Source organism: Chiloscyllium plagiosum, chromosome 12, assembly GCF_004010195.1.
Source record: "Chiloscyllium plagiosum isolate BGI_BamShark_2017 chromosome 12, ASM401019v2, whole genome shotgun sequence".
In the NCBI taxonomy this organism is placed as follows: Eukaryota; Metazoa; Chordata; class Chondrichthyes; order Orectolobiformes; family Hemiscylliidae; genus Chiloscyllium; species Chiloscyllium plagiosum.
The window spans coordinates 73,605,108-73,621,556 of NC_057721.1; the positions used below are offsets into that span (position 1 = coordinate 73,605,108).

General features: G+C 40.7%; 1 protein-coding gene across 1 annotated transcript in view; it reads right to left on the minus strand.

The window, feature by feature from the left end:
* Positions 1 to 15,457, minus strand: part of mrpl39 (mitochondrial ribosomal protein L39) — a 32,507-nt gene extending 17,050 nt beyond the window's left edge. Inside the window, exons 1-3 of the mRNA XM_043701403.1 lie at positions 15,184 to 15,457; positions 3,585 to 3,791; positions 1,062 to 1,201 (exon numbers count right to left, since the gene is read on the minus strand). Coding sequence (XP_043557338.1) covers positions 1,062 to 1,201; positions 3,585 to 3,791; positions 15,184 to 15,226 — 390 coding nt within the window. The 5' untranslated portion in view covers positions 15,227 to 15,457. The remainder of the gene's footprint in view (positions 1 to 1,061; positions 1,202 to 3,584; positions 3,792 to 15,183) is intronic.
* Positions 15,458 to 16,449: the final 992 nt, after the last annotated feature.

The window sequence follows — 16,449 nt, forward strand, 5'->3', positions numbered from 1 at the left end:
CATGTTCGATTGTAAAAGAGCTGTCAAACTTAAGAACGGGCACTGGGTGTGTGATTAACTGCAATATAAAAGTGACAATACAAGGGAAAAACGTAGTGAAAAAGTCAAGTTCAAGGATATAACAAATATTCCAAAGTTTAGCAAATATATGAGTTTTTCATGATGCGTTCACTTGAACTGTGAAAAACATAACCTGTAGATGTCTTTCCCAGATTGGGTAAACTACATCTTGAGCTGTGCTAGTAGTTACAATCTTGTTTCTGGTGGTGGTTGTAGTGAGGTCTGTCTGTCATGATGAATTAACAGAATGCGTGAGAAATATATCAGCCACAGTTTCTGCTTCCCTCTTTTAATCACAAAAAACCATGTTAGAACAGTTCTGTTATGGAAAGAGGTGAGGTTGAGAGTGCCAAACAAGTAACATCTTCAGAGTCATCACCTGTCAAAGAATATCTTGTAATTACAGTTGAATAAATTGGTTTTGTGGGCTGAAAAATGTGTCGCTGGAAAAGCGCAGCAGGTCAGGCAGCATCAAAGGAGCAGGAGAATCGCGTTTCGGGAATGAAGAAGGGCGTATGCCCGAAACGCCGACTCTCCTGCTCCTTTGATGCTGCCTGACCTGCTGCGCTTTTCCAGCAACACAGTTTTCAGCTCTGATACTCCAGCATCTGCAGTCCTCACTTTCTCCTAAATTGGTTTTGTGGCAACATCCTCTCCCAGCAACTGATTCACCAAAATTAAACATTCCCTAATGTCTTCAACATTCAGAAATGCAATCATAAATAGGGAATCAAACCAGAATGATCTTAGTCTCAATTCCTGCCTGCTAAGCTAGTAAATTTGACGTGAGATACCAGTAAGCATTTCAAAATTGGCTGTTTCCTGGGTTGAAGAGTGTGATTAAAATGAGTCTGTAGAGAATTCTGTTTCTTTTCTATGGCCCTCACTCACCTGTTGGCATCTCGGCCTTTAATGCATGCAATCAAACTAGGTGCATGTGACAATAATAAATCAATCAAATCACTGTCCACACCAATGGAACCACATTATGGAAACTTTACCTTATTAACTTCTTCTGGGTTCTCATCCTTGAAAGTCAGGAATTGAATGTCACAGGATTTGGTGAGGGGTTTATACATATCCCAGACTTCCCCATCCACCAGTGCAAGTATAGAACGCTTTACACACCATTCACTCATATCTGTGCAGACAGACAAGAAGAGAGGTTACAGAATGAAGCAACTCACAGTTCTAAATGTCAGATTCATTTCACAAACACCAACAACTGCTTGGATTTATACAGCTTCCTCGGCATGGTGAAACTTCCCAAGTCACTACACAGGAGCCTAACCAGAGCGGCACGGTGGCACAGTGGTTAGCACTGCTGCCTCACAACGCCAGAGACCCAGGTTCAATTCCCACCTTGAGCAACTGTCTGTGTGGAGTTTGCACATTCTCCCCATATCTGCGTGGGTTTCCTCCGGGGGCTCCGGTTTCCTCCCACAGTCCAAAGGATGTGCAGGTTAGGTGAACTGGCCATGCTAAATTGTCCCTAGTGTTAGGTGTAGGGGAATGGGTCTGGGTGGGTTGCTCTTCGGAGGGTCAGTGTGGACTTGTTGGGCCAAAGGGCCTGTTTCCACACTAAGTAATCTAATCTAGTAAAATGTCAATGCTGTGCCAATGAAGATATATTTACAAATAAAGAGCAAAAAGGATAAAATTGAAGGCTCTGTATCTGAATGCATGTAGCATTAAATAAAAAAAAGAATGACAAGTGCAACAACAAATTAATGAGAAAGATTTGTCGCCATTTGAGATACAGCTGCCGGATGACATAGCTTGGACCCTAAACGTGAATGGTACAGGAAAACTGGAATGATAGGAAAGTAGATAAACTTGGATGGGTAGCTCGGTTAGTTAATTAAGTTAAGAATCACAACACCAGGTTATAGTCCAACAGGTTTAATTGGAAGCACTAGCTTTCAGAGCGCTGCTCACAACCACCTGATGAAGGAGCAGCGTTCCGAAAGCTAGTGCTTCCAATTAAACCTGTTGGACTATAACCTGGTGTCATGTGATTTTTAACTTTGTACACCCAAGTCCAACACCTGCATCTCCAACTCTTAGTTAATGAAGGTATTCATGCAATTGGCAGGAATAACCCAAGTTCAGAAAATCGAAATGTGGAAATAGTTTGGGTAGAAATGAGAAAATGATAAAGGAACAAATTCGTTTGTGAGATGGGTTTTCGGAACCCTTGAACATTAGCATGGGCGTATAAATAAAGAAATATTGTTTTACAAAAACAGAAATTGCTAGAAAAGCTCAGCAGGTCTGGCAGCAGCTGAAATCAGAGTTAATGTTTCAGGTCCTGTGATCTGTCCTCAGAACCAGTCCCAAAACGCCATCACTGATTTCTCTCTGCAGATACTGCCAGGGATGCAGTGGCAAGTATTTAAGGAATAGTTAATATATGGAATATGTACATTCCAATGACTAAGAAAACTCTGACAGACAGACCCACTACCATTGGTTAACTAGAAATGTTAGAAGATAGTATCAAACTAAACAAAATTGGATAAAGACAGGAAGCATGTCAGAAGATTGAATAGAATATAAAAAAAAGCAAGAATGACCAAAAAATGAATAAAGAGGGAAAAAAAAAATCAGAGTATGATTTTCTCTGAAAGCTAGAAAAAGCCAGCTACAAGTAGAAAAATACATAGTAAGGGTTTCAATAAATAATTTAAGAGGAGAAAGTACTGATCCGATAGAAAGTAAGTCTGGAGAATTAATAATAGAAAGAAAGGAAATGGAAACTGAATTAAGCCAGGTTTTTTTTGCATCTGTCTTGATTACAAAGAATATAAATACTATCTCACAAGCATAAATAAATCAGGACCTGGTAGAGAGGGAGGAACTCAGGAAAATCAAACACCAGCAAAATGACACTGAGCAACTGTAGCACTATGTACTGACAAGTGACCAGCTCCTCATGAGCGTCACCCTTGGGTCTTCAAAAGAAGTGGCTACTAAGTGGGTTGATGCATTTGTTTTAATTTAATAAAACTTCTTTGATTTGGGGTCAGTATCATGAAAAAACAAGGAGGAAAATGTTCATTTTGAGATATTGTTGGAACATGAGCCGATGTAGGTTTCCCTCCCTTCTCCATGCAGCCTTCAATTTTGCACCAACAAGCCCGAGCAACATCACAGTCAATACGAATGAAGAGAAAATCTCCCCCTACTGCAGTCATACCAAATGCATCTTCAGCCATAACAATACCAATGTTTTCCTGAGCAGCCTCTCAACTTCAGGCTATCATAATCTTCAGCACAGCTAAAACTCTGTTCTATTGCTGACCACAACATGTCGAGCTCACCCATCACAGGACTCATAGCTGACCTACAATGAATGTTGCTTTGATCCATCACTCCATCTCCATGCCTTCAGCAAAAAGTTTTTGTTCTCTCACTTGAATACCACCATGGCTTTGCATCTCCCTATTTGCTACCTGGAACAACCCAGTGATTGAAACTCTCAAAACCTAAACTGTTTTCTAACTTACCAAACTTTTACTTACGCATGGCACAGTTGTAAGGAGTGGAAAGGCCCTTGTTCATGATGAAGACTGTTCCAGGGTCAGGTGTTCCCACATGTTTAACTTCAATTTTCTCAATCCTTGGGATCAGGGCTCGCTGTCTGTCTTTCTCCTTGTCAAATAGCTGGCTGCGCTTCTGAAGCAGCTCTGTACTCACCAGGCACGAATCTGCAGCTGTCGAAAGGAATCCTGTACAAGGGACAACACAAACATAGACGTTTACAGCACAGAAAGACAGCATGCAATCCATTATGGTCTATAAAAGAACTATCCAATGAGTTCCACATTTTCATTCTTCTCCCCACAAGTTTTTCCTCTTGCCAATTGCCTTTTGAATCTTACTATGGATCTGCTGCCACTTCCCTTCCAGGCAGTGGATTTCAGCCAACACCCTCTGGTTCTTCAGGCAATTATCTTAAAACTGTGCCCTTTGGTTTGAACATGTCCTGCCAGATTCTCACTGGCTAGCTATCTAAACTCTTCAGGATCGTGTGGCACCCTATTATTGTCATGGGTCAGCCCACGAAGTTTCTCCACATTGTTCCAATGAGATAAATGAGAACGTGGACTAGATTGGGTTGGGATATCTGGTCGGCACGGACGAGTTGGACCAAAGGGTCTGTTTCCATGCTGTACATCTCTATGACTATGACTCTTATAACAACAGCATTGGGTAAAATTTGGGCAGAACATAAGAATGCAGGCACAGATGCACCTGCCTCACCATTCTAGATCATAGAACATAGAACATAGAACATAGAAGAATACAGCACAGTACAGGCCCTTTGGCCCTCGATGTTGCGCCGTTCCAAGCCCACCTAACCTATACTAACCCACTATCCTCCATATACCTATCCAATGCCCGCTTAAATGCACATAAAGAGGGAGAGTCCACCACTGCTACTGGCAGGGCATTCCATGAACGATATGAATGGTAATGACATTACACAACTAGACATATACAATGAATATTTATTTAAATGCCATACCCTGCCAAATGTAACAATATCTCCAGACTGATTAAACACCACATCTCTAAATCTCAGATCAACTGCATCATGACCTCAGGACTCCGGAACTCAATTCCTCTACCAATAAAAGCCAGTACGCCATATGCCTTCCTCACCGCACTATTTACCTGGGTGGCAACTTTCAGAGATCTGTGTACATGGACACCAAGATCCCTCATGTTAGATCATCTCTTCAAAACAATTTCTCCACATGATTTCCATATCCCTTGATCTCTTTCATCTCTAGAAATCTGATTTCTGACTTGAACCTGGTCAATGATTGAACTTCTACAGCCTTCTGTGATCAAGAATTTCAAAGATTCACCACTCTGTTAAGAAATACCTCCTCATTTCAGTCTTAAATGGCTTTATCCGGAGATTTTGTCCCCTAGCCAGGAATCTCTCTTGCCCTGTAAGAACTTTCTAAGTTTAAAAAACACCTGTCATTCTTCAAAACAATGAAGAGAATATAAACACAATTTCCTCAGAAAACAATGTTGCCATCTCAAGAATTAGTTCGGAGAACGTCCATTGCACTTCCTTCAAATGGCAAGTATATCCTTTGTTACATAAGGAAGGCCAAACCTTTACATGGAAATCCAAGGTTCGGCACAAAAGCAACAAGATCATTTTTACTCCTGTGTTTGAATTCCTTTGAAATGAATGCCAGTTTTCAGTCACCTTTCTAATTGCTTGCTGCTCCCTGCACACTCGTTTTTAGTGACCCATGGCAAAGGACAACCAGATCCTTCTGGACATCCATCCTTCCCAACCTCTCGCCATTTAAAATAAAATTCAACCTGTTTCTTCTCTACCAAATAACTTCACACATATTTACATTTTATTCCATTAGCCATGTCTAGCCCGTTAACACGGTGTGTCCAAACCCTCTTGAAGTCTCCTTGCACCTTCCCCACAACTTGCATTCCCATCCAATTTGATGTCACCTGCAAATCTGGAAATGTTACAACATCCAAATCATTCATATAGATGGCAAATAATTGTAGACCTAGCACTGAGGCTTAAATTACCCCAGTAGTAGCAGCCTACCATCTAGAGAATGATCCATTTATTCATACTCTCTATCTAATAACAATTTAACTAAATTTTTGTATTCAAATAATCAACCTTTTGGTCAATTTTATGTGCAGTCCTATTGACTGCCTTTAATTCAGTCTTTTTAACATTATTCTCCATTTGGTGTTTGTTATTGCTTCATTAGAGTTCAAGCATCTGAATTCCTTTGTTGATCACTGTGACTAAGAAGTGGGCTTTATTTGAACACATTGTTTAAACTTACACTCACCTACACTGCTTCAATCAATTCTCACTCTAAACCTACTTCTATATTTCCAATAAAAACCTATTCATTGACAGTTAATTTGGAAGTTGCTAATGTAAACCTATCAGATTAAAGCTGTAACCTTAATGCCCTGCAGCAACAACATACCAAGAAGACGCAATGACAAGGGAAACAAAAGGTGAAGAACCAATCCAATCAGCTCGATCATTCCAGGATGTCATGGCCAATCTGATTACAGCCTCAGCTCCATATTCCCACCTACTTCCTATAACATCTGGCTCTCTCGCTGTTCAAAGACCCGTTTATTTCTACTTAAAATGTGTGCAACGACTCCAACTCTACAGAGAAGCAGAGTTTCAGGCTCGAGACTTTTCAAGAGAAAAAATGTCTCCTCATGTCCACCTTATTTTTAAACTCCCAAGTTTTAGTTTGTGCCTGAAGGAGAAACATCCTTTCAGCATGCATCCTGTCAAGTCCTGAGGATCTTGTATGTCTCAACAAGATCAGTTCTTATTCTTCTAATTCTCAGTGATAGAGGATAAGCCGGAGTTATCCTCATATGAGAACATCCCTATCCCAGGTGTCAGTCAAGCGAACCTTCTCTAAATTGCTTCCCTCCTTAAATAGGTTAGGATAGTCCTCTTTGGAGCAACAGACATTGAGGGGAGATAATTTCTCCCTATTTGTATACTTCCTTTGAGAAATGGGTCCCCAGCGGACACAAATTTAAGATAATTGCTAAAGAACTCGAGGTGTACCTGTCTTCATAAGAGAGGACATGAAGAGGCATAGAGTCATACAGATGTACAGCACAGAAACAGACCCTTCGGTCCAACTCGTCCATGCTGACCAGATAACCCAACCCAATTTACTCCCACCTGCCAGCACCCACCTGGCCCATATCCCTCCAAACCCTTCCTATTCATATACCCATCCAAATTCCTTTTAAATGTTGCAATCTTACTAGCCACCACCACTTCCTCTGGCAGCTCATTCGATACCCTTATCACCCTCTGTGTGAAAAGGTTGCCCCTTAGGTCTCTTTTATATCTTTCCCCTCTCACCCTAAACCTATGCCCTCTAGTTCTGGACTCCCCTACCCCAGGGAAAAGACTTTGTCTATTTACCCTATCCATGCCCCCCATGATTTTAAAAACCTCTATAAAAGGTCACCCCTCAGCCTCCGACGCTCCAGAGAAAACAGCCCCAGCCTGTTCAGCCTCTCCCTATAGCTCAAATCTTCCAACCATGGCAACATCCTTGTAAATCTTTTCTGAACCTTTCACATTTCACAACATACGTCCGATAGGAAGGAGACCAGAATTGCACACAATATTCCAAAAGTGGCTTAACCAATGTCCTGTTCAGCCGCAACATGACCTTCCAACTCCTGTATTCGATACTCTGACCAATAAAAGAAAGCATACCAAATGCCTTCTTCACTATCCTATCTACCTGTGACTCCACTTTCAAGGAGCTATAAACCTGCACTCCAAGGTCTCTTTGTTCAGCAACACTCCCTCAGACCTTACCATTCAGTGTATGAATCCTGCTAAGATTTGCTTTCCCAAAGTGTAGCACCTCGCATTTATCCGAATTAAACTCCATCTGCCACTTCTCAGCCCATTGATCAAGATCCCATCGTAATCTGAGGTAACCTTTTTCGCTGTCCACTACATCTCCAATGTTGGTGTCATCTGCAAACTTACTAACCATACCGCTTATGCTCTCATCCAAATCATTTATGTAAATGACAAAAAGTAGTGGACCCAGCACTGATCCTTGTGGCAGCCACTGGTCACAGGCCTCCAGTTTGAAAAACAACCCTCCACCACCATCAGCCTCTGTCTTCTACCTTTGAGCCAGTTTTGTATCCAAATGGTTACTTCTCCCTGTATTCCATGAGATTTAACCTTGCTAACCAGTCTCCCATGGGGAACCTTGTTGAATGCCTTACTGAAGTCCATATAGATCATGTCCACTGCTCTGCCCTCATCAATCCTCTTTGTTACTTCTTCAAAAAACTCAATCAAGTTTGTGAGACATGATTTTCCAGGCACAAAATCATGTTGATTATCCCTAATCAGTCCTTGCCTTTCCAAATACATGTACATCCTGTCCCTCAGGATTCCCTCCAACAACTTGCCCACTACCAATGTCAGGCTTACTAGTCTATAGTTCCCTGGCTCATCCTTACCACCCTTCTTAAACAGTGGCACCACATTAGCCAACCTCCAGTCTGCCAGCACCTCACATATGACTATCAATGATATAAAATATCTCAGCAAGAGGCCCAGCAATCACTTCTCTAGCTTCCCACAGAGTTTGAAGGTACACCTGATCAGGTTCTGGGGATTTATCCACTTTTGTTTGTTCCAAGACATCTAGCACTTCCTCCTCTGTATTATGGACATTTTTCAAGAAGTCACCATCTATTTCCCTACATTCTATATTTTCCATATCCTTTTCCACAGTAAATACTGATGCAAAAAACTTGTTTAGTATCTCCCCCATTTCCTGCGGCTCCACACAAAGGCTGCCTTGCTGATCTTTGCTGATTTATTGTCTCCCTAGTTACCGTTATGTCCTTAACATCTTTGGATTCTCATTAACTCTATTTTGGCAAAGCTATTTCATGACCCCTTTTTGCCCTCCGGATTTCCCTCTTAAGTATACTCCTACTTCCTTGATACTCTAAGGATTCACTCGATCTATCCTGTCTATACCTGACATATGCTGCCTTCTTTTTCTTAACCAAACCCTCAATTTCTTTAGTCATGCAGAATTCCCTATACCTACCAGCTTTTCCTTTCACCCTGACAGGAATATACTTTCTCTGGACTCTTGTTATCTCATTTCTGAAGGCTTCCCATTTTCCAGACGTCCCTTTACCTGCAAACATCTGCCCCCAATCAGCTTTTAAAAGTTCTTGCCGAATACCGCCAAAATTGGCTTTTCTCCAATTTAGAACTTCAACTTTTAGATCTGGTCTATCCTTTTCCATCACTGTTTTAAAACTAATAGAATTATGGTCACTGGCCCCAAAGTGCTCTCCCACTGCCTTATTTCCCAAGAGTAGGTCAAGTTTTGCACCTTCTGTAGTGGGTACATCCACATACTGAATCAAAAAATTTTCTTGTACACACTTAAATTCCTCTCCATCTAAACCCTTAACACTATGGTAGTCCCAGTAATGCAAATAGAAATAAATATGACCTGATAACCATTGCAGAGATGGCTCAGGACAACATAGATTGTAACATGAATATGAAAGATTATTGGGCATTTAGGAAGAACAAGTAATTAAGAAATGTGGAAGGGAGGTATTGGGTTTAGGAAATCAAAATACAAAAGTGGTTTGATTGAGATGAGAGATGATAAAGGCAAAAAGTTCCTCGTGGGAATGCTGTATAGATTCTCTAATAATAACCACAGAAAGGCTGGAGTTTGAAGAAAGAAATATGAAATAATATCCGGAAGGTACGACAATAAAATGGGGCATTTTAAACTGCATACAGACTGGAAAAGAGCCTGGAAGAGAAGTTCATAGAAGTTTCTTACAGCAGCATATTCTGGAGCAATCCAGACAACAGGCAATACTCGACCTGGTTTTGTAATGAAATAGGATTAATTAATGACCTCATTGTGAAATGCCCATAGGTCACAGTGATCATAATATGATTGAAGTTTGCTTTCAGTTTGAGGGAGGAGGCAAGAGGGTCCAAGATTAGTATTTTAAAACAAATAACAACACTCTTAAGAGCATGAAAACAAGTAAATAAAGTGAACTGGCAGATGAGCATAAGGGATAAATCAGCAGGGGTCCAGTGAGATTATAGCCTACTCTTTGTTCTAAAAAACTACCCGAAAATATTCTATGAACTCTTAAAATACACTTACACATCTGATTTTTCTAGTGCATACATAAGATTATTATATAATGACCATCATTATCAATGATTATCTCCTGACTTTTCTGACAAGCTCCAATTACTTCTTCCTTTATACTCCATCCAACATATTTAAGGAAATATTTCAGAACACGTTGAATTGATATAGTTTAACAAGCATGAAAAATTCCAAAGAGAAGAGTTAAAAAAAGTTAAAGAAAGTGTCAAACTTAAAGAAAAAGCATATAATTGCAGAAAGAAGGGAAGCAGAGATTAGATAACACCATTTTTCCTGTTTTCATCCTAACTTGCAAAATTTAAACTTAGTAAGTCACGCTATCTAAACAGGATACAAGCAGCTCCCAGGTTTTGAATGAGTTCTGTTCTGGAGTCCACTTCAAGTCGATTTGTTTGCAATCAGTGCATAATGTGGGACAACAGAAAGTAGTCATCTGTAAGTAAAGGAAATATTCATGTCGAGCTTTAAATTGTTAAACAATGTTCGGCATTGTGGTCAAAAGTATGAGCATACATTAAGTCAGATGTTCACAAGTCGGGAATCTTCTGTACATCCAAGGTTGCTAAGGGAAGATGGGGTGAAGATCACAGATCCTCTTAGCACAATCTTTCAGTACACAATTGTTACAAGAATGGTGTCAGAGAATTAGAGGGTTGCAAAGGTTATACTGCTTTTTAAATAAAAGGAGAGGGGTATTAATCAGGACAGGAGAAAGTGGGGACTACAGATGCTGGAGATGAGCGTGGAGAGTGTGATGAAGGGCTTTTGCCTGAAATGTTGATTCTCCTGCTCCTCGGATGCTGCCTGACCTGCTGTGCTTTTCCAGCACCATGATCTCAACTACTAATCAGGATACTTCAGCCAGTCAGTTTAACCTGAGTGATAGGTAAACCACCAAAGACCAATGTCAAGTACAAAATTAATCTCACTCGGAGGCATATCAGTTCATAAGAGGCAGCTAGATTTGTGGAAGGCAAGTATGTTTGATGAACCTGATTGTTCAGCGAATTCAGAGAGTTAATGAAGCTGGATGTTTTACATATGGACTTTGAAAAGCATTCAATGATGTTTTCTGTATTCATTTATTGAATGTACACATCACTGGCTAGGCTAGCATTTATGGCTCATTTCTAATTGCCCATGAATAGGTGGTAGGGAAGGACCTTCTTGAACTTCTGCAGTTCATGCATTAGCCTGGGTCTCTAGATTAATAGTGTAGTGGTAATGTCACTGAACTAAGGTCTCCACATTATGTATCACAGATAAGGCATATTTAGGAAACTGAAGCACATGGTTTTGAAGGGAGGATATATACTTGACTATCTAACTGACAAAGGGATATGAGACAGAGATTTGACAAGGATAGACTGTTTTCTTACAGATGCAAAAAACAGAGTGCTCCAGAGTCCTGTGTTATGGCCACTGTTTCTCTTGTACTAAAAAAGGGATATGGACATGGATACAGGGAGCACAATTCAAAATTTGCCAATAGTACAAAATTTGAGTGTGTTGTAAACAGTGAGGGGAATAGTATTAGATATCAAGTGAGAGACACTGGTAAAATGGGCAAACATGGGCAGATCAACTTAATTGAGATAAAATTGAAGTGATGCACTTTCAGGGTTAAACATAGAGAAGCAACATTGCAATGAGACATACTGGCAGAGCAAACTATCCCATGTTATTTCACAGAAACATTATAAACACCAAGTGAAACAAGCAGACATTTGGAAAAAAAAATCTATCTCCTTGATAAAAGTTATGTCGCATCTTAAAAGGAGGAGAAGTAGTGAGACTGAGTGAGGGAATTAAAGAAATTTGGAGTGAGGTAGCTGTCAATGATGGAGCCATTAAAATCAAGAACGCACAGGACACGAGAATTAAAGGAACTCAGAAATCTCAGAAATGTGTAGCTGTGGATGAGGTTACAAAGCAGATATCATCTAAGTGACACAATTTTGAGGGAGGTGGAAGGGCAGAAGGACCTGATTATACACATTAATGAAACTTTAGTAGTGACAGAGCAGGTTGATAGGCAATTAAGACAATGTATATAAATACAAACAATGAATATAAATACAAAGAAATTGTGCTAAAATTTTACAAAGCTCTTGTACTCAATAGAGTATTGGGTACAATTCTGGACACTGCACCTTAGGACACTTCAGGCCATGGGTAAGTACAAAGAAAGTTTACTAGGATAACATTTCAGTTCAGCAAATTATATTCAGAGACTGGTGAAGTTTGAAATGGAAACTGATTCATAGATGATATTGTTCAATTGTGACATAAATGGAAAATCTTTTTGGGTGGACAGTAGCATCTTTCAAATGGGAAACAATGGAGAAAAATTGTATATGAACTTCAACACTGGTGATAATGTATACTAGTAGCAGGCCATAAATCGCAATAATTGGCTGCCAGAATTGACAGTACACACTGTACTCAAACAGCCCACGCTTGTAAAAGGCAAAGCAAGAAGTCAACAATGTGATTCTGCTTTTCGGGAGTAATCGGTGAACAGTTCTGAGCATATTCATTGTGACACTAAAACACAGTTTAAAGATTGTGGAGAAAATATAGAGAATCACCAGGAGACACAGAGTTTCTCAAGAAGTAGGTCTTGTATTTGCAAACAAAAAACCATGACACGGAGAAAGCAGATTCTGAAATGCCCACAAACCTCAGGTCTGTGGATTTTTATTTTTTTTTATGATTTTGTTAGCTTTTCAGCATGTCCAATTATATTAATCAAAGTCCCTCACTCTAGCTACACAATAAACCAGTGATGTTAGTTCCCATTATCTCTTTAGTTGTACATTCTACTTAATGTTATTCTAATGTCACGGTTAGATATTTATTGCTAAGTTTGCTACAGTGATCTTCCATTGCAGACTAACCTGTCACGACAGATATTTAGCTATTCCATCTATTACAATAGTCTCCTGTCTCAAGCTGACTCTACTAACTGTTAATTAGATATTTTAATGTAATGTCCCAAATATTTATTGTCCCAATCCTGTCATAATAACACTTAACAGAGAAACTTGCTTTATTGCTTGTGTTATCTCATCTCGCCTTAACCTTATTCTGCTAATTGGTGTAAGAATGTTCCACTATTCTTTTCCCATCCTGCCTTCCACAGACCACAGGTTGCCAGTGGTCTTCATGCTGTAACCCTTCCCATGCTTTCATGTTCTTTATTTTCCATAAGATCAGTCAAGCTTGTAACACAGATCAGGTGAGTAATCCATTCCCCGAATAAAGAAATATTATTAAGTTTCAAACCTTTATTGAAATACCTTGTAACTTGGAAACAAAGTTCCCTATTGTTTCCTCCATAGCAACACATCATCTTCAAAGTCTCATCAATTAATCAGTCTTTTCTCTTACAAATTTATAAAGTTTGAAGACATACCAAACTTGAAACAATAACTGTATTTTTCTTCACCAATGGTGCCAGACCTGCTAAATCTCTCAAGTACTTTGTTTTACTTCAGATTTCCAGCATCTGCAGCACTTAATTTTAGACTTTTTTGTCTTATGTATTTTCATTAGGGGTCAATTAGCTCAGTAACCTTGACAGTTTTGACATATAGCTTCAACTCTACTCCTTTTTAAAATTCCCACATACATGCAAACCAAAACATAAAAATAAAAAGTAGTCAGTGAAGCAGAACTACCATTGACTAGAAACTGAATTGGGCTAACCATTTAAATGCTGTGGCTCTGACAGCAAGTCAGGGGGTCAGAATCCAGCAGCAAGTAACTCATCTCCTGACTCACTGCCCACCCCTCTGCAACAAGATAACCGTACCCATCCCCCGCAAACCCCCAACTCCACAGCTGCTGTTGCTCATTAGCTGGATTACAATTCAGAGTGTTGCAAACAGCATGGGTTCGATTCCTGCAGTGGCTAAGGTGACCATGAAGGACTCTCCTTCTCAACCTGGGGGAAGAGAGGGAGCAGCCCTATGGTCTAGTAGGACAATGATATGGAGGTGCCGGTATTGGACTAAGGCGGACAAAGCTAAAAATCACACAACTCCAAGTTTTCATCCAATAGGTTTGTTTGGAAGTACTAGCTTTAGAGGGCTGCTCCTCGATCAGGTGGGGCTAGTGGGGCAGAATCAAAAGACATATTTTATAGCAAAATATCACAGTGTCATACACCCCCCCACACTTTCACCCACGCACAGGCTTATACTCCATCACACTCATGCACACACTCTACTTAGCACATACAATGCAAACACAAACAGATTTCTATGGGGTGAATTCGCATTTGCAGAATTGTATTTGCAATACATTCTATTTTTGCTCAAAAAATATACAACCTGCAGGCAGTCAATCAATATAACATTTTATAAATTCCTACTTTAGAAACAGAACCGGTCTGACTCAAGATTGAGATACAGGCAGATTGTAACCTCACACTTTTAATACGTTGCCTGAGCTAAGATGTCACTTTTTTATAATACCTTAAGTTATCTCGAGAATGTGACTTTCAAGAAATTCTGGTTTGTACATATTAATTAAGCAAAACCTGCAACCCATTCTTAAAGGTGAAAGCCTTAACAGCAATATAGGTTTGTTTGATGTATCATTTTAATTGCATGACACTGTGATCTTTTGCTATAAATTCTGTCTTATGATACTGCCCCACTAGTTACCTGATGAAGGAGCAGCATTTTGAAAGTTAGTACTTCCAAATAAACCTGCTGTCCCAAGCCTCCAACTCGGCACTGCCCTCCTGACCTGTCCATCACCTTTCCAACCATCTGCTCCTCCCACCTATGACCTTCTCCACCACCTTCATCTACCTATCACATTCCCAGCTACCTTCCCGCCCCATCACCTCCCTTTTTTATTCCTGATGAAGAGCTTTTGCCCGAAACGTCGATTTCGAAGCTCCTTGGATGCTGCCTGAACTGCTGTGCTCTTCCAGCACCACTAATCCAGAATCTGGTTTCCAGCATCTGCAGTCATTGTTTTTACCATCACCTCCCTCCCACTTGTCTCAGTCCCCGACCCACAAACTCATTCCTGATGAAGGGCATATGGCCGAAACTTCCAATTTCCCGCTCCTAGGAAGCTGCCTGACCTGCTGTACTTTCCCAGCACCTTACTCTGACTATAACCGAGTGTTGAGTGATTTTTAACTCAGAAGGACAATGGCAAGTTTTTAAAAAATATTTTCGGTTGCAATATAAAAGCCCGTCATATTGTAGATTGTGTTACACAGCATATTAAACCTCTTAATGCAAGTTACTAGTTGGAATTTACCCATGCAACACAATAAAATTACAAAACTTTTCAGAAGTAGAACAGGAGCCGGAACCAAATGTCAGATACTTACGAGCACACGGAGCCAAAACCCGTCGGAACCGGCGAACGGACATGGTGACCAAGTTGGCGAAAGCAACGACAATTATCCGCGACCGGCCAGTCCCAGTAAAATGAACAAGGTGACCTATTATCGATCGTATCGAAATACTCAATTCCCAGGCCAGTCGCCGCTGTCACTCGATATCTCAACCCGCCGCTGCACCCGTTACTGCCCCCGCCACAAGGACGTACCGTCGGCACGACGTTCGAACGTCATGGACACGCAGCCTTGCGTATGACGTAGGAGTGCCCGCCCATTGTGCAAGTTCTGCGCTGAGTGGGCGGGGCTAATTGACCCCTTGAGGGATTGCCATTGCCCAGGTTCCAGTGCAACTGAAATGGGAAGGGAGCATTGAAACAGAAGCTGCTGGGAAAGCTCAGCAAGTGTGTGGAGAGAAAGCAGAGCTAACGTTTAGAGTCCAGTGACCCTCATAGAAACATGATGTGGAGACGCCGGTGATGGACAAAGTTAAAAATCAAACAACACCAGGTTGTAGTCCAACAGGTTTATTTGAAAGTACAAGCTTTCAGTGTACTGCTCCTTTGTCAGGTAGCTAGCTGAAGAAGGAGCAGCGCTGCAAAAGTTTGTGCTGTCAGATAAAGACCTGGTGTGTGATTTTTAACCTTGTAGAATCATGGAAACCCAGTTTGTTCAGAAAAAGGCCATTTAGCCCATCAAGTCTACACTGACCTGCTGAAGAGCATCCCACCAACATTTACTGTCCTCCACCACCCTATCTCCCTCTAACCTCACATGGGGTTTTAACCATCACTGATCTGGACACTATAGGGCAATTTTTAACATGGCCAATCCACTTAACCTGCACATCTTTGGACTGTGGGGGGAAATTAGAGTGAACCTATACAGGTATGGGGAAAACATGCAAACTCCACAAAGACAGTGACCCATAGCTAGAATGAAAATTGTGAGGCAGCAGTGCTAACCGCTGTGCCACCGTACTGCCCAGTGTTTAACAATGGTGCCCCCATTCTTCAGAATGTTCTTGCAGAGGATTGAAGGGAAATTACAAAGGGAACATAATTTTTAAGTGAGAGATAGGAGGCTGAGTTGAAAATACTTATCACCAAGCGGGTGATGGGAGGTTGAATGCACTGTCTGGGAGGGTAATTGTGGAGGGAAACCTCACAATCTGAATTAATGCCTCCACCTCTGAGACAGGAGGTCTGGTTCAAGTCCTATTAATAATACATCTGGACAGGTTAATATTAAAAAAAT